At 54.0% G+C, this 20,198-nt stretch overlaps 2 protein-coding genes and 1 long non-coding RNA gene across 5 annotated transcripts; 1 reads left to right on the top strand and 2 right to left on the bottom strand.

Annotated features, from left to right (window-relative positions):
- The first annotated feature begins 29 nt into the window (after positions 1 to 29).
- Positions 30 to 2,133, top strand: DOLK (dolichol kinase). Its single transcript, XM_036112055.2, has one exon. The coding sequence runs from the start codon at positions 363 to 365 to the stop codon at positions 1,977 to 1,979; it is 1,617 nt and encodes a 538-aa protein (XP_035967948.1). The 5' UTR covers positions 30 to 362; the 3' UTR covers positions 1,980 to 2,133.
- Positions 2,134 to 4,538: 2,405 nt separating this feature from the next.
- Positions 4,539 to 17,410, bottom strand: PHYHD1 (phytanoyl-CoA dioxygenase domain containing 1). 3 transcript variants are annotated; one of them, XM_078061881.1, is made up of 12 exons: positions 17,388 to 17,410; positions 17,069 to 17,128; positions 13,661 to 13,819; positions 9,844 to 9,925; positions 9,657 to 9,704; positions 8,178 to 8,233; positions 8,031 to 8,093; positions 7,376 to 7,397; positions 6,235 to 6,363; positions 6,016 to 6,132; positions 5,081 to 5,207; positions 4,539 to 4,964 (listed from the first exon to the last, which is right to left on the bottom strand). In XM_078061881.1, exons 2-12 carry the CDS (start codon positions 17,099 to 17,101, stop codon positions 4,919 to 4,921), a joined length of 882 nt encoding a protein of 293 aa, XP_077918007.1. In that variant the 5' UTR covers positions 17,102 to 17,128; positions 17,388 to 17,410; the 3' UTR covers positions 4,539 to 4,918. The 3 variants fall into 3 exon arrangements, with proteins under 3 accessions (XP_077918007.1, XP_077918008.1, XP_077918009.1); XM_078061882.1 differs by lacking the exons at positions 17,069 to 17,128; positions 17,388 to 17,410 and adding an exon at positions 15,271 to 15,403; XM_078061883.1 differs by lacking the exons at positions 6,016 to 6,132; positions 17,388 to 17,410 and having other exon boundaries at positions 17,069 to 17,225.
- On the bottom strand, positions 12,671 to 13,649 carry LOC144380084 (uncharacterized). Its single transcript, XR_013443868.1, has 2 exons — positions 13,245 to 13,649; positions 12,671 to 13,107 (listed from the first exon to the last, which is right to left on the bottom strand). It is a non-coding gene; the product is annotated as an uncharacterized LOC144380084 (long non-coding RNA).
- Positions 17,411 to 20,198: the final 2,788 nt, after the last annotated feature.

Raw genomic sequence — 20,198 nt, 5'->3', positions numbered from 1 at the left:
GTTCGCCTCCGGACGGGCTGTGGATGGTGCTTTTTCATCACGTGACGGCGGGCGGGGCCAAGATGGAGACGCCCGGAGAGGTGAGGAGCCCGCGGCGAGAGCAGCCGGGGCAGTGAAGCGAGCGGCCGCGTGGCACCGTGTCCGTCCTAGGTGCGAGGCGGTGGAGGATAGCTGGGCGCCCGTTCCCAAGCCTCAGAAAGTGGTTTGCCTACAGTGGAGCTTCCCTCCTCGCGGCTGGAGAACGGAAAGAGAAGGTGCTGGCTGTGTGAAACTGCCGCTGTCGTCTTGGCGGGGCTTGAGGGACCCAGAGGCCAAGGCGTAGCTAGTCACCCCGGTTTCCCCGGAGCCCCAGCTCTAGAGACATGACCCGAGAGCACGCTCCCCCGGCCTCGGGGAACGGGGCTCCGCTGAGCGGGTCGGTGCTGGCGGAGGCAGCAGTAGTGTTCGCCGTGGTGCTGAGCATCCACGCAGCCGTGTGGGACCGATACTCGTGGTGCGCCGTGGCTCTCGCAGTGCAGGCCTTCTACGTCCAATACAAGTGGGACCGGCTGCTACAGCAGGGAAGCGCTGTCTTCCAGTTCCGCATGTCCGCAAACAGTGGCCTGCTGCCCGCCTCCGTGGTCATGCCTTTGCTCGGACTGGTCATGAAGGAGCGCTGCCAGGCAGTGGGGAACCCATACTTCGAGCGCTTTGGAATTGTGGTGGCAGCCACTGGCATGGCAGTGGCCCTCTTCTCTTCAGTATTGGCGCTGGGCATCACCCGCCCAGTGCCCACCAACACTTGTGTCATCTCAGGCTTGGCTGGAGGTGTCATCATTTATATCATGAAGCACTCACTGAGTGTGGGCGAGGTGATCGAGGTCCTGGAGGTCCTGCTGATCTTCGTCTACCTCAACATGATCCTGCTGTACCTGCTGCCCCGCTGCTTTACCCCTGGAGAGGCACTGCTTGTATTGGGTGGCATCAGCTTCATGCTTAACCAGCTCATCAAGCGCTCTCTGACTGTGGTGGAAAGCCAGGGAGACCCAGTGGATTTCTTCCTGCTTGTGGTGGTGGTCGGGATGGTGCTTATGGGCATCTTCTTCAGCACCCTCTTTGTCTTCATGGACTCAGGTACCTGGGCTTCCTCCATCTTCTTCCACCTCATGACCTGTGTGCTGGGCCTTGGTGTGGTCCTGCCCTGGCTGCACCGGCTCATCCGCAAGAACCCCCTGCTCTGGCTTCTTCAGTTCCTCTTCCAGACAGAGACCCGCATCTACCTCCTAGTCTACTGGTCTCTGCTGGCCACCTTAGCCTGCCTGGTGGTGCTGTACCAGAATGCCAAGCGGTCATCTTCTGAATCCAAGAAGCACCAGGCCCCCACCATTGCCCGGAAGTATTTCCACTTCATTGTGGTGGCTACCTACATCCCGGGTATCATCTTTGACCGGACACTACTCTATGTAGCTGCCACCATATGTCTGGCAGTCTTCATCTTTCTGGAGTACGTGCGCTATTTCCGCATCAAGCCCCTCGGCCACACTCTGAGGAGCCTCCTGTCCCTTTTCCTAGATGAACGAGACAGTGGACCACTCATCCTGACACACATCTACCTGCTCCTGGGCATGTCTCTTCCCATCTGGCTGGTCCCCAGACCCTGCACACAGAAGGGCAGCTTGGGGGGAGCAAGGGCCCTAGTCCCCTATGCGGGGGTCCTGGCTGTGGGTGTGGGCGACACTGTGGCCTCCATCTTTGGCAGCACCATGGGGGAAATCCACTGGCCTGGAACCAAAAAGACTTTTGAGGGGACCATGACCTCTATATTTGCCCAGATCATTTCTGTAGCTCTGATCTTAATCTTTGACAGTGGAGTGGACCTAAACTACAGTTATGCTTGGATTTTGGGCTCTATCAGCATCGTGTCCCTCCTAGAAGCATACACTACGCAGATAGACAATCTCCTGTTGCCTCTCTACCTCCTGATATTGCTGATGGCCTAGCTGCTGCGCAGCAGTGTTGGAGGAAAGAGGGACATGGGGAGGATGAATGGTCCCCACAGCCGCCAGCCACTTGGGCATGAAGAGCCAAGGGGTGAGAAGCAGATTTGATTTTTCAGTTGATTCAGATTCAAAATAAAAATCAAAGCACTCCTGGTTTTAGTTTTGCTGATATTTAAAAAGAAAAAAAAGGCTTAAAGAGAACACAGCAACACAAAGAACTTGAGTGTGGTTTAGGACACCCGCCCACCCCCCCCCCACCCCCCGCTTCATCTTGTGATCCCCGGGGGTGGATCCCGATTGGACCCTGGAGGCAGTAGAGTGTAATGGTCACCACCTCAGGTTCTGGAGTCAAACTAACCTAGTCAGAGTCCTTGGCAGCACTATTTAACTGTGCAAGTTGCTTAACCACTCTGGGCCTCAGTTCTCCTGTCTGCAAGATGGGAATAGTAAGAGCCTGCACCTCACAGGTGAGGATCCAGGGAGGTGAGGTGTGTGAAGGGTCCAGCCCACAGCCCGTGCATAATGAACAAATAGTAAGGGTAAGTGCCATTATTAGCCAAGGCCAGCCCTCGTGTCAGCAAAAAGCCAGGCAAGCCAAGAGGTTTTATGGGTTGTGCTTGGAGACCAGCATGACCTTACTCCCCTAGCTACATTTGGAGGAGAACCCAAGAGGAAAAGAGCCAAGCACATGTGCTTTCTCCCCTTTGGCCTGAAGGGGAGAGGTGAAATCGTCTGTTGCATGCATGGAAGGGCTGGACGAAGAGTATCAGGCCTGGGCCGATTTCCTGCTTCAGCCAAGTGCACTCCCGCCTCAAGGCCTCTGCTGCCCGGCTGAGCAGTGCTGATGAAGGTCAAGCCAGATGGCACAGGGTCCTTAGCAGGGGGTCCCTCCTGAGACCCTCTCACACTCCGGTCATGTCCAAACCTGTGTTTCTTCTCTTGGTAAGAAATTAGAGACCAGGGGCTGGTGGGGCTCACTGAGAGTTCAGAATGGTTCTGCTGTGGGGCCTGTGCTGTATCCTTGCTCTCTGCGAGGGCAGAGTCCAGGGCTGCCCCATTCCCCACCGTACCCCCCAGCGCCAGTAGAGCTCCGCACTGTAGCGGGAACCCAGGGGACATTTGCCGAGTGGAACCTTTCCCATCAGTGGGAAGATAGCATAGGGAGTTGCCTGAGGCTGGACAAGGTTCTCCCCTTCTCACCCCACCCAGCAGGGAGAGGCCTAGCTGGAAGACATGAAAACTTTGACCCACCGAGGCCAGAAGCCAGGAGCAGAGCTCTAGCAACCTCTTCAGGCTAGGGATCTCTACCAAGCCCTGTCCCTCAGAGGAAAGTATTCCTTTGGGGTTCAAAGAAGCTTAACAAACCCTTCCCTTCCCTCCAGCAGCTTTCTACTTGCTAAAAGAGGCAGCAAAATGCCAGGCAGCAAAATGCCAAGGAAGTGCTTTGCCTCACCGACTCCCTGGGTGGACTTTGGGGAAGGGCTCTGTCCTCCAGGCCTCGGCTTATCCACAAACAGAGTGGGGACTGAAAATTAAGGTCACAAATTCTTATGGCTGCTGAGGCCAGGCAGGTACTGCGGTGGAGGACAGGGGAAGTGGGAAGTGAGGAGCGGAGGTGCCTCCAAGGAGGGTGTTCCAGCCAGGCATCACTGCGCTTGGCCATAGGTCCACAGTTGCTGACCTGCTCATTCAAGGAAGTTTAGAAACGTGCATCATTATGTGAAACCTCCCAGTTTTAAAACTTTTTTTTTTCAGAAAACACTGAAGCCCAGACAAAACACATCTGTAGCCCCAGTTTGCAAACTTTGGGCCAAATCCTGGCTGTGCAGATCTCGACTGTCTACCACATAGCCCTTGCAGAAGGTCTGGGTGCCCGCCAAGCACGCCCACAGAGAGGGACCACGGAGGCCTCCTCCGGCCCCTTGTTGTACAGGTGACAAACTGGGCCCAGCCTGAGACCAGAAGACAAGTCGGTCACAAAGCCAGGACCAGAATCTGGGACTGTATTCCCAGCCCTGGTCTTCTCCCTTCCCCGAGCAAGAAGTACTGGGGAGCACAAAGGTTAGAAGCACAGGCTGAGTCACTAAACTGAACAGCCCTGCGACTGGAGCAGGTCACTGAAACTTCCCACACCACGTGTCAGCTTCTCCCGTCTGTAAACCCAGATGGTAAGAGCACCTTGCTGGGAGGTGTGAGGACACAGTGAGACCAAACACTTAAAACTCTTGGCACACGGGGCACCTAGGTGGCTCAGGCGTTAAGCGTCTGCCTTCGGCTCAGGTCATGATCCCGGGGTCCTGGGATCGAGCCCCACATCGGGCTCCCTGCTCTGTGGGAAGCCTGCTTCTCCCTCTCCCACTCCCCCTGCTTGTGTTCCCTCTCTCACTGTCTCTCTCTCTCTGTCAAATAAATAAATAAATAAATAAATCTTAAAAAAAAAAAAAAAACTCTTAGCACAGCAAACACCCACGGTGTTATTAAAATCGTGCAGACCTCACCTGGCAGGGCTGGGACACCATCTTGAAAGCAAGGCAGTTTGGGAAAGAAGAGTCGAGAAGCTGCATTCAGAAGTCACTTTTATTGCATGTCTCGCACCATAATAATCCGAATTGCATCTGAGAGAACAGTGGGAAGCCAGCAGAGAAGCGGCCAGAATGCTTTCATGGTGAGAGGCTGCTTTCAGGGGGAGGTTGAGGTGGGGCAGGGGAGAGGCAGAGAGGTAGAGGTCTCCAGAAGGCCATCCATACGGGGCTCCTGCTGCCCACCTGCCACCTCCCGCCTGCCTGTCTGCAGGGCTGAAGGGCACAGACCCCGGCAGGGAGAAAGTGCAGGGGGAAGAGATTCGACTTCCCCTTTGCAGCTGGGCAGCCGGGCAAGGCGCTGGTGTGCGCGGCCCACGGCTTCACCCAGAGGGGCCAGGCCTGGCCCAGAGAGGGCGTTCAGGTGTACAGTGGGGGAAAGGGCAGCTCAGCTGTTGGCTGGAGCCTGCAGAGAGAGAGATGACTTTGAGGCACGAGTGTCACTGCTCCCTGCCTCCAGGACCTCTTCAGGAGCTTGTCCAGGGCGCACGTGCGCACACACACACACACCCTGCCACCTACCAGTTCTCCGGGCTCCAGACGGTGCCCAAGCTCTCCATGAGATGGAAAGTGTAGGCATGGCGTGAGCGGTTGGAGAGGTTCTGCTCACTCTTGTGTACCACTTCTCCATGGATTAGGACGAGGTCCCCTGGCAGGAATGCACCGGATCAGGAGAACACTTGGCAGGAAGGGACAAAGCCCCTCCTCCCTTGAGTGGTTCCGTGGCCTGTTCATCCCCCAGGGTCAGAGGCTATGCTATTGGCCGGAGGTTCCCCTGGGACCAAGTCCCCTCTGCTGTGACCTGTGCCCTTGGCAAGCCTTGGCAAGGGCATCCCCTTCTGTGGTGTTTGCAGAACCAGGCCGAAGTGTCTGTACTGTGCCAAGCAGCTGGGACCTCGCTATCAAAAGCTGGGCCAGGTGGCGCCTGGGTGGCTCAGTGGTTAAGCGTCTATCTTCAGCTCGGGTCATGATCCCAGGGTCCTGGGATTGAGCCCCACGTTCCTTCTCCCTCTCCCTCTGTCCCTGCCTCCCTCCCCTGCTCATGCTCTCTCTCTCTCTCTCAAATAAATAAAATCTTTAAAAAAAAAAAAAAAAAGCCAGGCTGGACATCAGGTTGCCCTGTTCTAAAAGGAATGGCCAGCATTCATTCAGCATCTGCTGTGTGCCCCATCTTGTATGCATCCTCTATCTCATTGACCTCCCCACTTTACGTTTGGAAAGACTGAGGCTCAGAGAGGTTCAGTCATTTGCCCAAAGAGACAGCAGAGTCTGGATTCTAGCCTGATCCAGGAGGCCTTCCAGTTAATGGTGCGGCCCTCAGACTTCCCAGTGCCCGTCCAGTCCCACCTCCCATTCTGTGACTTCACGGCCCTCAGGGGAGTTGGGTGGTCGGAGCAAGCACAGACCCTCAGGCATGGCCTCGGAGCCTGCCTCCCTGCCCTCTGCATCCCACCTACCTCTCCGCACTGGGGTGGGCACAAAGAGGCTGGCATCCCGGACAGGCTCTGACCCAAGGAAGCTGACGTCAGCCTTCGAGCCAGCAGGGGTCCGGACCAGCCTTCTGGACACCCCACCTGCAGGCCAAGGTGGAGCCTTTAGCCTCTCTTTTATCCGGGCCTCTCTGCTGGGGGGGGGGGGTGGGATACGAGTGGGCAGGGTGAGACAGGTGTCCTTACCAGTATGGGAGCCTGGGATGAACCAGAGGCAGCCATTCTCCAGAGTGGCATCCTCCAGCGCTATCCATATGCCCAGAAGCCGGCCCAGGGGCTCCGTGTGCAGGAAGGTGGAGTCCTGGTGAGGGGTGACTGCAACAGGCCACCCCAACCCCGGGCGTGAGGAACCTGGCCCACCTCACCTTGGCCTTGTTCCCCACTCCCTGGTGCTCTCAGAGCCTTCCCGGGTCAGTTGGAAACCCACCACTTCCTGGCCTGGAGACTCAGGGCACGAGATTTCACCTCTCAAAACTTCCATTTCCTAAACCATGAAGTGGCCTCAGCAGTCACCTACCTCATAGGGTTGCTGGAGGACCCCACGACACAGTGTGTGAAAAGTGCTTAGTACCGGGCTCAACGCTATACGTGCTAAAAAGTGGCTGATGTGGTTTGATTCTAGCCAGGCAACTAAAGCCACCATCCTTTACCAAACAGCCACCAGAGGGTCCACCGGACGGCGTAAGACTGGGGAGTTGAGTACAAAAGGAGAGGGCGTGTGACTGGCCCCCATCCATATCTTAACCCCCTCCACCCGATGCTGGGGCCCAGCCAGGACGGAGGACCACTGAACAAAGGACTTCAGACTGCGGATGCTAGTCTCACTTCCTTCCTTCCCGGGGAACTGTGTGTTTTCCAAGCCCCAAACTTGAAGAGGGACTTGAACAATCCAGACAGTGTCCAGAGGAAGGTGTCCTAATGGTGGGTGCTCCAAAGAATTTGGAGGAGGACCGACTGAAGGAGGTGGGGGTGCTGAACTCGGGAAGGGGCTGCTCATCCCTTCAGGAGACTGTCCTCAGGCTGAATGGTGGGGAGGAGCAGGCGGTCACAAGGAGGCCGACTTGGGCTCATGCAAGGAAGAAAGGGCTGGCTGTGAGGGGATGAGCCCCCTGTCACAGGAGGTATTTAAGCAGAAGTAGATAATCGCCCACGAGGGAGGCTATAAAGGGTATCTGTGCATCCAGAGGGGAACAAAAGTTAGCTTCTCCCTCTTGCCCATGGACACCTCAGCAAGCGCCATCCCTCCCTCCACAGACCTGACAACCACCAATGCCCCAGATCTCCCACCGTGGCCTTTGCTGGCCCCCACAGCCTGTTCTCAGCTCACCTTCGCCACCAAAGTGAGGTTGCTGCAAGAGAGAAGAAGGGCCAGGTGAGGCCAGAGGAAAGTGGGTTGGAGCAGGGGCCGCTCTGAGTCTTGTGGGGTGCTCTAACCCGGCCACAGGTTATCCTCTGAGGATTCCACGCTGGCACCCAGCTATGGAGTACCCACCATGTGCCAGGCCCAGGAGGGCTGCAAAGAGAGAAAGCACCCTGCCTAGGGTGGTCCGAGTCTGGGCACACGCATGCCTACCGAGAGCAAAGGCAGAAGTGAGGGGCAGCAAGAGTGACTTGGGCCCAGGCCTGAGGCTAAGCCTCTCAGTCCCACAATCAGAGATGGGTCCCTCTCTTCCCAGGGGAAAACTGGAAGGCTTCTTGGAGGAGGTGGCACTGAGCTGGGCCTTGAAGCTGAGAGCAGAGCATTTCAATGGCAAAAGAAGGAAGAAGGGAGTCCTGGGGGTCCTGCCACAAAATTTTAACTGAGCACCAACTAAATGCCAGGCGCCTTACCCAGAGGAGACGGATTTTGCATGTTCTCCTTGCAACTTAGTAATTCCTCAGGGAAGCAGCTTTTGGCCCCATCGTAAGGAGGGGCTTGGTATGAGGACTCTGCCCATATTACAGAGGGTAAACTGAGGCCTGGGGAGGACAGGGGAGCTCACCTTGAAGATGTACATGCTCTGCACGACCACGGGCATCTGGAAGCCCAGACTTTTGGCCAAAGCCTGAAAGGGGACAGAGGTCAAACTTCCAGCCTGCCCTCACTCACATCTGGGCCCCCCCCGACCCTCACCCACACCCCTGCTCACCTGCACCTTGGGGGAGTATGTGACACTCCTGAAGACAGGGTCATAGGCATGCAGAGCTGCAGGACAGAGGCAGGCTGACGAGCCAGCCCCCCCGCCCTCACGCGTCCCTCCGTGCCTGGCCCTGGGTGCCCAGACCTGGGCCTTGCTATGGCTTCTCACCTATTTGTATGCATTGAGCTTTCTGCTGGTTTATAACCAAGAGATGGGCCCACAACCTTATTCTCGACCTTGCAGCCATCTGGAAACCTCACTCCAGACCTGACTCCAAGGGGCCCCGAACTTGGTAGTAATCTCGGTCCTGCCACTTGCTCTGTGCTGATTCAGGTGACCATTTCTCTCCTCTAAGCCTGTTTCTCCTCTGTACCGCGGAACCAGACACCAGCCCTGCCTCTCAGGCTGCCCCAAGACTCGAAGGGCTAACACATGTGCGGCCACAGGCCAGGGCCTGGCACCGAATACCTGATCATCTCATTATTATTATTGTTGTCATTACAAAAAGTGAGGGATGGTGGGCACCTGGGTGGCTCAGTCGGTTAAGCGTCTGCCTTGGATTCACGTCATGATCCCGGGGTCCTGGGATCAAGTCCCGTGTCGGGCTCCCTGCCCAGTGGGGAGTCTGGTTCTTCCTCTCTCTCTCTGCCCCTTCCCCTCCCCACTCGTGCTCTGTCTCTCAAATAAATAAATAAAATCTTTTTTTAAAAAAAGTGAGGGTTGGATATACTTATTGCCACTGAATTGTGTATTTCAAAATGGTTATGATGGCAAATTTTATATTATATGTATTTTACCACAATTCTTTTCACAAAGCTACCATGATATAACTTCAAGTTTAAAAATGAGTGGGGGTGCCTGGGTGGCTCAGTCAGTTGAGCGTCCGTCCGACTCTTGATTTTGACTCAGGTCATGATCTCAGGGTCATGGGATCGAGCCCCTGCATCGGACTCTGCAATCAGTGGGGATTCCGCTTGAGATTCTCTCTCTCCCTCTCCCCCTCCCCCTGCTCACACACTCTCTCTTTCTCTCTTTAAATAAATAAATAAAATCTTAAAAAAAAAATAAGCGGTCTGCAAAATAAATTATAACGTATGATCCTGCAGAAAAAAAGAGGGCACCCTAGCTTCATGTTGGGGTCTCAGAATATGGGCAATGCTAACATGTTAAGTGCTCCTGAAGGAGGCTCCAGGAAGCAGTGGGAACCAGGAGGCCCCCCCATGCCTGAGGCTGGATCATCACCAGGTCGGACAGCAGAGGGTCTGCACACGTCCATCTGCATGGGCGGCTCAGGTGGCCCCTCTTCCCAGCGCTGTGGTGGCAATGTCTAGGATTAGCATCATCAGGCTGGAGGAGCAGGCCCAGAAGGGGAACTGAAGCCAGAAATGCCTTTTGCTGGGCCACTAACTTACGGTGGTCCTTGGGTTAGGCCCCAAGGCTCTTCAGGCCTCAGTTTCCCTGTTTCCTTTCCCCCAGGCGCCTGCTTACCATGGCCAATTTTATTGACGGACTTCTCCGGAGGGACCAGGAAATTTCCTGTAGCACAAGGAACAGGTAAAGGCAAATGAGCTGGAGTCCACCTTCCGCTGGGCAACTGGCCTTGGGGGCCCCCCAGCTGTGGGGGGAGACACCCCACTCCAGCCCTTCCCACACCCCGGGGGCCCCAGCTCCGAACCTTTCTTGTCGAAAACGCCTTTCTCGAAGAAGAATCGAATCTTGTCGCCACTGCTCAAGAAATAGTCTTTGTCGCCCTGGCCCTGTGGAGAGGGGATGTCAGAGGGACTGAGAGAGCATCACAGGGTCAGAGCTGGGCCCGGCCAAGAGGGAAGGGGATGCCCATGCTTCCCAACCCCGCAGGGCTACAGACCCCCCTGGCCCTTCTCAAACTCATCCACTGAGGCACAGACCTCAGTGAACAGGAACCCCAAGTGCCTGGAAGTGCAATAGGAAGCCACAAGCATAAAATTTCTTGGAAACCTCTTAATAAGTCACATGATTCTTATGCTCGGTACGGTGTGATTCTGAACCTAGGCACCGTAATCAAACAGGCGTGGTTCCCAGGTAGCCTTGGTCACTTGTTTTACTGCTCGACGCCTGTTTCCTCATCTGTAAAGGGAAATAATAATAGAACGGATCTCCTCTGGATTGGTGGAGGCTTCGGGCAGAGGCTGAATCTTACAGTAGTTGAGAGCACAGCCCATAGAGTTAGAACTCGGGTTCAAATCCCAGCTCTGCCAGGGGGTTGCTGTGTGACCACAACCACAGTACTGAACCTCTCTGGGCTTAGTTGCCTCATTAAGTAGAGATGTGATTAAAGGTATCTCATAGGGCATTGTAAAGATTTTGAATTGGTATATACATAAAGCACCAGAACAGTCCTTGGAATGTGGAAAGTGCCGCATGAATATCTGCTTTTATCATCATCATTACTGCTGTTGCTAAACAGAAAACAGCCAGGGCACGGCTAAATGCTTGATGAATATAACCTATTACTCATCTTTTTCTGTTTTCTCAATAACCTTTCCTTGTTAATTTTAATATCATGTTTTACGTTTCTTTTTTTAAAAGATTTATTTATTTTAGAGAGAGAGAGGCGCACGCTGGGGGAGGAAAGGCAGAGGGAGAGGGAGAGAGAATCTCAAGCAGACACCCTGCTGGGCACAGAGCCCGACGTGGGGCTCGATCTCACAACCCTGAGATCACAACCTGAGCCAAAACCAAGAGTCGAAGGCTTAACTGACTGCACCACCCAGGCGCCCCCATGGTTTACATTTCTTAGCATCATATGAAAATGACGCTTCAGGAAGATGCCCAATGTTTTCCCTGTGGTTTTAGCTGCCCTTGGCTACCATCATGTAGATCTCCCTACCTTCCTGTGTGGTCACACGAGTGGAGCTGAGGGTGCTGACCCCCCAAGTTCTCCAGGTGGCACTGCCCCCTGGCTCCCTCACGCGTGCACACCTGCTCTCACGTGTGCCTCGGGCTCTGTGGTGACCTGCCGGGCCCTTTCACCGCGCTTCCCACTGAAAACTATACGTTTGTTTTCCAATGTTCATAGCTGTTCTGTATCAGGATCAGGGTGAGGGAAACAAATCAGGAAAGCATAACTGATAATAATAATATTAAAGATAATGAAGCTAGGGGCGCCTGGATGGCTCAGTCGTTAAATGTCCGACTTTTGATCTCAGCTCAGGTCTTGATCTCAGGGTTGTGAGTTCAGGCCCCACGTTGGGCTCCATGCTGGGCGTGGAGCCTACTTAGAAAATAATAATAATAATTAAAGATAATGAAACTAAACATGTCAAAGATTCTACTTGACTCCTTAATTCACAAGGGAACCAGTAAAATGTTCAAAGAATTCCAAGAATGCTGAAATGAATTTGCAGATGGATGGGACACGGATCGATCTACAGACGATAATTGCATTCTGCTGGACCCACTTCATACCCACTTCTGTGGACATTATTATCAGGTTTTTTTTAATTTTTTTTAATTTTTAAGTGATCTCTACACCCAACATGGGGCTCGAACTCACGACCCCAACATTGAGTGTCACATGCTCTACTGACTGAGCCAGCCAGGCTCCCCTGTTATTATCAGTTCTATACAACTTACAGACTCGGAAAATAACTCAAAGTAAGCTGGAAGTGGATGGGACACCCACTGATCTTTTTCCTTTTTTTTTTTTTTAAAGATTTTATTTAATTATTTGAAAGAGAGAGAGCACACGCTCATGCATGTGCGCACATGGGTGGGGGGAGGAGCAGAGAGAGAGGGAGAAGCAGACTCCCCCCTGAGCAGGGAGCCTGACACAGGGCCCGATCCCAGGACCCTGAGATCAGGACCTCGAGGGTTAGGCTTAACTGAGCCACCCAGGCGCCCCTGATCTTTTTCCTTTTAATGCCCATTTCAAAGTCTTAATATTAGTGGTGAATATTGAGGGTTTACCGAGTACCAGGCACTGTGCTGAGCTCTTTGCAAGCATTATAAACCAAGATACAGACACTTCATTCTCCCATTCTCCACCCAACCCTTCACTGGTCTCTGGAACATTCTCAGAAGGCAGCTTGGAGGGCACAAGATTGGCCCCCCTCACTCTTTGGGGCCTTGAGTGACCTGTATCTAGGCACTGGACCCCCTTCTCTGCTGTCCCCACCTAGAAGGCGGGAGTGAGGGCAAATGAAACCCACTATTTGGAGGAAATTATTCTGTAACCCTTACTCCTACTGAAGTGCCCCAGCCGCGCTCTCCTGGTTCCGTCTTCTGGCCATTGTAATTCCCTTTATGACCACCAGATGGCAGGAGCTCCTCAGCATGAAGGAGCTGTATTAGCAGGCAGGGACCGCAGCTTTGGCTCAGGGGCCACGCCACAAACAGGCTCCTTTTTCCGTTTTTCTTTTCTTTTTCTTTTCTTTTCTTTTCTCTTTCTTTTCTTTTCTTTTCTTTTCTTTTCTTTTCTTTTCTTTTCTTTTCTTTTCTTTCTTTCTTTCTTTTTTTCTTTCTTTCTTTCCTTCCTTTCTTCCTTCCTTTTTCTTTCTTTCTTCTTTCTTTCTGATTGTATTTATTTATTTAAGAGAGAGCAAAAGCGAGAGAGCTCACAGAGGGAGAGGAAGAAGCAGACTCCCCACTGAGCAGAGAGCCCAATGCCTGGGACCATGACCTGAGCTGAAGGCAGACGCTTCATCGACTGAGCCACCCAGGCGCCCCCCCACAGACAGGCTCCTGAAGGGTTAAGTGAACTGTGTGGGAGAACCCCGAGTCTCAACTTACCCCATGTCAAACTGTATTGAGTCCTATTAAGTCATGAGGGGTGGGGGTGGAGAAGCTGTGTTTCTAGTCTCACTGGCAGTTAAGGCTGACACAGGGCGGGGTCCATCAGAATCACTTGGCTCATTCTGGATTGCTGGCCACAAAAGAGGCCCTTGGGGCAGGAGAACCACTAAGGAAGTACAGCAGAGCCGTGAACAGCCGATCTGGGTTCAAATCCCCATTCTACCAATTATTAACCACAGGGTGTGGGGCAAGTGAGCCAGGCCTCATTTTCCCCAGCTGTCAAATGGGGGTAATAACACCAACCTTATAAATCCATAGTGAGGGGATGCCTGGGTGGCTCAGTCCTTAAGCGTCTGCCTTCAGCTCAGGTCATGATCCCAGGGTCCTAGGATCGAGCCCCGCATCGGGCTCCCTGCTCCGCTGGAAGCCTGCTTCTCCCTCTCCCACTCCCCCTGCTTGTGTTCCTGCTCTCGCTCGCTCTCTCTCTCTCTGTCAAATAAATAAATAAAATCTTAAAAAAAAAAAAAATCCATAGTGAGGAGCGAAGGAAATACGCAGATAAGGCACTTAGCCTGGCACAGGGAGGGCTCAGGGCCTGATTTGTTACCAGAACGAGCCCATGGGCCTCGGGGCCCTCCCTTCCAGGCTGCTGCTCTGGCTGGGGACTGAGCCCCCCCATCAAAGACCAGATCCCATTCTCACCTGCCCCAGGCACTTACTTTGGTTCCCAGCTGCTCATCTTTCCGGGTGGAAAATTCTATGCGGCAGTGGGCAGGGACATCCATGGCAGCCACTAGCTCGCCAATCCTCTGTTGCATGGCGGCACATTCATCTGCAGATAAAAATCCTTCCAGCACCAGGAATCCATCCTCCTGAAACTGAAGGCAAGAAGAAAACTCAGGCTTCCCCCTTTCACACGCTCTTTATGAGGACTGACCTGACCCCTCCCTGAAACCCAAAGCTGTGTGAGGGCAGGACCAAGTGTCCTGTTCATTGCTCTGTCTCCCCCACACGCACCCCCACCCCAGCCACGGTGTCTGGAACCCAGTGAGGAGCAGCCAATATTGGTTGCTTGAATGAAGGGAGGAGGAAGGGGAGGTGCCCCCTCATTCTTCCCCTCCAGTGGGCTTGGGTCACATGGGAATACAACCTCATTCATTTATTCAACTACAACTCATTGAGCATCTACTGTGTACCAGCATGGTTTTAGGGGCTGGAGCTACAGTAATGAGGAAGCCTGCCGTCCTGGAGCTTACAGTCTAGCAACGGAGGCTGACATCAAACAAACCAGCATGCAGAGAGATGTGCTGTCACAAACCGCTGCATGCAAGGAGGGGGAGGGCAGATTCAAGAGCTAAAGGCAGAGGTGTCTAATGTAAACCAGATGGGGGGACAGAGGAGTCTCAGGGCAGCAGCTCTGACATTTGGCATTTAAAGGGGCATTTAAAGGGGACCAGCAGGGGTGTCTGGGTGGCTCAGTTGGTTAAGTGGCTGCCTTTGGCTCAGGTCATGATCTCCAGGTCCTGGGATCCAGTGCCATATCAGGTTCCCTGCTCAGCGGGGAGTCTGCTTGTCCCTCTCCCTCTGCCCCTCCCCCTGGTCGTGCTCTCTCTCGCGCGCACGCGCGCGAATAAATAAATAAAATCTTTTTTTTAAAGATTTTATTTATTTATTTGACAGAGCAAGACACAGAACACAAGCAGGGGGAGTGGGAGAGGGAGAAAGAGGCCTCCCGCAGAGCAGGGAACCCGATGCAGGGCTCGATCCCAGGACCCTGGGATCATGACTTGAGCTGAAGGCAGACGCTTAACGACTGAGCCACCCAGGTGCCCCTAAATAAAATCTTTTAAAAAAATAAAGGGGACCAGCAGGATAATGAGAGTTGGAGACAAGGATGAAAATTCTAGACCAAGGGAGCAGGATCTGTGAAGTCCCTAAGCACGGGAGGGACACAAGGAATTGGGGCCAGATGGAGCAAAGTGAGGGTGGGGGCAGAAGGGAGGCAGGAGGGTGGGGGGGGGGGCAGGCCAGGCAAGGAGGTGGGCTTTGTCCTGAATGCAGTGCACAGCCGGACAGGTTAAAACAGTGAGCTTATTCTGATTTGCCTCCAGACCTCTTATTCTGTGGCTATTGAGAGGCATGAGGAGAGAGAGAACATCTACATGTTTGCTTGCAGACCATTATAAAATCTTAGCATTGGAAGTCACCTCTTGAACCCACTGTGAAGTATCTGATTCCCAATTACTGACCCCCCCACTCCCTCCCTCACTCCCCCATGGATGCCCAGTTCTGGCTTCCACATGTGGGAAGTTGGGACATTCATGCTCACCCACCGTGGTCCCTTTGGTCTCTGGACAGCTCTGTGTGACAGATACTTAATCCTCGGGGCGCCTGGGTGGCTCAAGTCATGATCAAGGGCTCCTGGGATGGAGCCCCACGTCGGGCTCCCTGCTCAGCAGGGAGTCTGCTTCTCCCTCTCCCCTCTGCCCCTCTCCCTGCTTATGCTCATTCTCGCTCTCTCTAATAAATAAATAAAATATCTCTTTAAAAAAAAAACTTAATCCTCACATCAGTATCAAGCTGAACATTTCCTCCTTGGGAACTAGGTCACCCACAGCAAACTGTGTGTACCCGTGACCCAGCAGACACGCTGAGGCAAGAACTTCTTGAGGTAAAAACTTGGGGGCTCAGCAAATAAGGGAGCAAAGATGTACTAATGGGGATATTCACTGAGGCTGGTTGAACGAGAGCAGTAAATCAGAAACAACCTAAATGCTCAGCACAAGGAGAGTCATTCAACAAAGTATGTTTGATCTATCTGGAGCACAACACAGCTGATAAAAATCATGTGGTAGAAAAATATTTACTGACATGGACATATGTGCCTGATACACTGTGAGATGGGAAAAAAAAAAAAGCTGAACACAGATTAATATTTTAGCCAGTGCAAGATCTTGGGCGGCCCCCTTCCCTCTTTGGCCCTCAGACCATCAAGTCGGAGAAACAGTACTTCCTCCTTTATAAAACGGTGGGCAAACACTCATAAGAAGTAGCTATGGTGATCGACTTTTAAAGATTCTAGGGCTGTCTACCAAAATACTAAGTCTCAGGGTGGCAAATTATGGGTAGTTTTTCATTTTCTTCTTTGAGATTTTTCTGTATTTTCTTTTTTTTTTAAAGATTTATTTATTTATTTATTCATTTGAGACACAGAGATACAGAGAGAGAGAGAGAGAAAGCATGAGCAGGGAGAGAGGTAGAGGGAGAGGGAGCAGCAGGCTCCCCGCTGAGCCAGGAGCCCGATGTGGGGCTGGATCCCAGGACCCCGAGATCATGACCTGAGCCGAAGGCAGACGCTTAACCATCTGAGCCACCCAGGTGCCCCAGCATTTTCTTCTTGTCATCAGGAACAAACAAGGGTCACGTTTTTTAAGTCTGCGTCACTCTTAATTCCCAAGCGTTAGCCTTTCGTGTTTGACCGCTGGTGGGACCCCGCCGCCCTCGCCGGGCTCGGGGCGGGGGCGGGGCGATCCGCCCCTCGTTGACCCCGCCCCATCCCGGGCCCTGGCTCCTCCCCCCACCCACCCCATCCCACCCCCGCCCGCGTTCCCCCCCTCTTGCCCTCTTTGCTCTCAGGGCCCACTCCTGGGCCTGGACTGGCCCATCTTTACTTTTTGTTTTTGTTTTAGATTTTATTTATTTATTTGCGAGAGAGCGCGAGTGCGCCGGATCCGGAGCAGGGCGGGCAGGCAGAGGCAGAGGGAGAAGCGGACTCCCTGCTGAGCAGGGAGCCCGATGCGGGGCTCAATTCCAGGACCCGGAAATCATGAGCGGAGCCAAAGGCAGACGCTCAACCGACTGAGCCACCCAGGCGCCCCTGATCCTTACTCTTTATTCTGGTTTCCGTCACACATTCCCACCTCACCCCGGACCTGTGGCCCTGACGGCCCCCCGCTGTGTGTGCAGAAGTTAGGGGTCGCGGTTGGACACTGACCACTCTGGGTTTCAGTTTCCTCTTCTGAAAAATGGCAGGGGGTCAGGTTGAGTTTCCCAGGGTCTACTAGAGGCGCGGAGGCACCCCCAACCCTTACCTGACCCTCTCGGACCCCCACCCCACATGACCCTACCTTCTGGAGCTGGGAGGGGCTCGGGCAGGCCATGAGGATGAGACTCTGGGTGCTGCGCTGCTGGAGGCCAGAGAGGAGAAAATACAAATTAGAGTATGAAGTTCAAGTTCAAGTTCGGCAGTTCCTAGTACGGTGGGGGTGCAGAGTAGCTGGAGCCTGGGAGGCCCAGGAGGACTTAACCCTTGCCTACCCTGACGAAACCCAATCCCAGCCCCCAGCCCCCCCTCCCCCAAGCACACACACCAGCCTGAATTACCACCACCCCCCCCCATCACTTCTGTGCCTGGATGGAGCCCTTGCCTCTGACCCAGCTCAATACCCTGGGTCCATCCCCCAGTTAATCCAGGATTAGCCCTTTCCAATCTCCTTCATGGTTTTTAATGACTCCCTCCCAGTTGCTTTGCAGAAACCACCCCCTTCTGGCTGCTAACCAGGTGCCTAGAAATTGTATTCCAGGAGTGTCAGTTGAAAGAAGCTGGGTAGGCAGGAGGATCCCGGAGTCCCAGTCCAGGCACCCTGACTCACTGTGACCTCTGATGAATGTCAGACCCTCTCTATTTTTTAGTATATGTACAGCTGAAGCAAGCACAAATGTCAGCCCCTCTCTGGACTTCACGCGTGGATTAGAAAGTCCCCAGGCCACCAGCATCAATGTGGGGTGGGGGTGGGGGGATACACATCAGACGGGTCAGACTGGGCCAAGTGGCTTTGTGTTCCAAAGGTGGAAAAGGTCCCTCAGAGAATTGTCTGGGCCTCTCCCAGCTCTGATCCCCTGAAACTCTGTCAGCCTTGGGAGGATTAGGGAAAGATGGAAGGGTCAGCCTACAGCTCAGAGGAAGACAGCAGATAAAGGGATGTCTTAGAGGCGAAGGGGCTAGGGGCACCTAGTTGGCTCAGGTGGAAGAGCATATGACTCTTGATTTCTGGGTCCTGAGTTCAATCCCCACATTGGGTGCAGAGATTACTTAAATAAATAAATCTAAAAAGAAAAAGAAAAAGGAAGAAAGAAAGAGGAAGAGGATATAGATGGGGGCCTGGGTCTCCAGAATGAGGGAGGGAGAAACCCTGGTTCCTGTTCCCCACCCACCCCCCAGGCCCAAGATGTTGGGTGTCTCAAATACAGCTGGCACAGTGGACACCACCAGCCAGGACAGAAGCCACCGGCCCTGCTCAGCAGCTGATGGGGCCATTTTGGCTGTAGCTCCTGAAGACTGGCCCCTGGCCTTCCCCGGAATGACATTTTTCTGAATGGCGAAGGGACAGAATGTCTTGGGAGTGAGCGTGGGGACATGAGCTCAGCCTTCAGGAGCCTTGGCCCCAAGTCAAGTCGTGTTTTCTGGGCCCACTGCACTGGGAGTGACTGCTCGGTGCCGATTCCCGAGGGCCAGGGAGGGGGGTGGCCAGGCTCCTGAGAATGGAGAAGAGGTTCTGAGGAGCTCAGTTGGGTGAGAAGAGCAGGCAGAAGACAAACTATGCAGGAAATACAGTGAGACTAAGCTCACTTGAGGCAAGGCCCGTTCCCAGCTGTCCTGGCCCCATCTGATGAAACTGCCCAACAAATACAGGGACGCCTACCATGTGTCGGGGGCACAGCGAGGGTCCCATCATGCTGGGCTAGCAGCTCCCCTGGGAACCCCCACCAAAGGCTTGTAGTGGAGGCTTAGTGAGGCAGACTGGGTTTGAGTCCGGGCCTGGGCCTTGCTTTCCCCATCTGTAGTTTGGGGATAACCTCTCATAAGGAGGAACAGGAATGCTTTACTGCCTATAAAGAGCTTGGCACAGGGCCTAGCACTTACTACAAGTGCCGATCAGCTGTTCACCAAAAGTTAGCTGGGGCTATTCTGGGTGAAATGTGAGGGTATTTTGATTTTTGAACTTTCCCGTTTTCCAAACTGCTCTTGTCATCAGTGGAAAGACTATACCACTGAGGTTGGGAGGGGACAGCCCTGGCGGGTCCAGATGGGAGGAGGGGCTGAGCCTCCGAGATTTGCTCATGTATCCTGCTCAGGCTTTGGGAGGTGGGTTTGCATTGTGTTTTTTGTTTTCTTTTCCCCCCAAAAGCTAACCAGCTCCAGATCCAACACTCCTGCTCCTGGTGGCACCGGGCGGCCCCAAGACTGAGTGGGGGAGTGGGAGTTGGTGGGGGCGGTACCAGACCAGACAGGAGGGGAGGACCTCCACTGTGGAGACCCAGGAGGGTCTCAGAGGGGATCACAGCCCAGCTGCTCAGGCCTGAGGTCACCTGGAGGGGTCACAGTCCCATGGAGGGAGGAAGGACAGACTCTGGCCTGTTCCAGAGGAGATGCCCAAGCAGCAGTTAAGGCCTAATCACTGAGGCGGAGGTCAGCCACATGGCCTTTCTTCTTCACCAAAAGCCCCTGCCCCTGGGTCCGCACGGCAGCCCAGCGCAAACCTCACTGGTCCAGGAGGAGGATATCAGTTACTGGGCACTAAAAGCCAACTATTTGCCAACTAAAAGGCAACTTCAAGTAAGCCTCAGAACAATCCTGCAAGGTTGCTGATACTAGCCTGATGTTACAAACAAGGAAACTGTGCTTCCACATCAGATAAATGGCAGGGCTACGATTTGAAGGCAGCTCTGCCCATCGCCCTGAGCCTCTGCAATGGACCCCAGCACCTTCAGCAGGCTCCCAAAGGGGCTAGGAGCCGGCTCCCCCACAGTGACTCTCAGCCCCACCTCTGCAGAGCCCGGGGGAATGGCTGCTGGGAATTACGAGGGACCTATGAGAGCATAGAGTGGAAACGCCCCGTTGCACAGATGGGGATATGGAGGCCATAGGAGGGAAGGGGTCAGCCCGGCTTCATGCAGGGAATAATAGAGCTGGGACAAGAATGGAGACTACTGGCTCCCATTCCAGTGTCCCCCTCCCCACCCCGGCCCCCCCACCCATCAAAGCTCATGAAGGCTCAAACCACAGGTGACCAGGCCAGCGGCAGGACCCCCGGCCCAGGCCACGCCTGACATGCAGCAGGCGCTCTGTCCAGCCCACGCCCGGTAGCGGCCTCCAAAGGGCAGGGAGAGGGGCAGTTACCCACCTTCTAGATGCCCATCAGTGGCCATTCAACAAACCAGTCCACAGGGCCCAGGGGGACCCAAAGAGCTGAGGGT

Source organism: Halichoerus grypus, chromosome 14 (genome assembly GCF_964656455.1).
Source record: "Halichoerus grypus chromosome 14, mHalGry1.hap1.1, whole genome shotgun sequence".
Taxonomy (NCBI): domain Eukaryota; kingdom Metazoa; phylum Chordata; class Mammalia; order Carnivora; family Phocidae; genus Halichoerus; species Halichoerus grypus.
The sequence above is the reverse complement of the archived record's forward strand: the minus strand, read 5'-3'. Positions and strand labels throughout refer to the sequence as shown.

Bases quoted from the DNA above. Each gene is read 5' to 3' on its own strand.
- DOLK (XM_036112055.2), top strand. From the start codon at position 363: ATGACCCGAGAGCACGCTCCCCCGGCCTCGGGGAACGGGGCTCCGCTG.
- PHYHD1 (XM_078061881.1), bottom strand. From the start codon at position 17,101: ATGGCCTGCCCGAGCCCCTCCCAGCTCCAGAAG. The intron at 13,820-17,068 runs GTAGGGTCATGT...TCTTGCCTTCAG, and splicing joins GCCCCTCCCAGCTCCAGAAG to TTTCAGGAGGATGGATTCCT. The intron at 7,398-8,030 runs GTGAGCTCCCCT...TCTCTCTTGCAG, and splicing joins AGAGCATGTACATCTTCAAG to CAACCTCACTTTGGTGGCGA.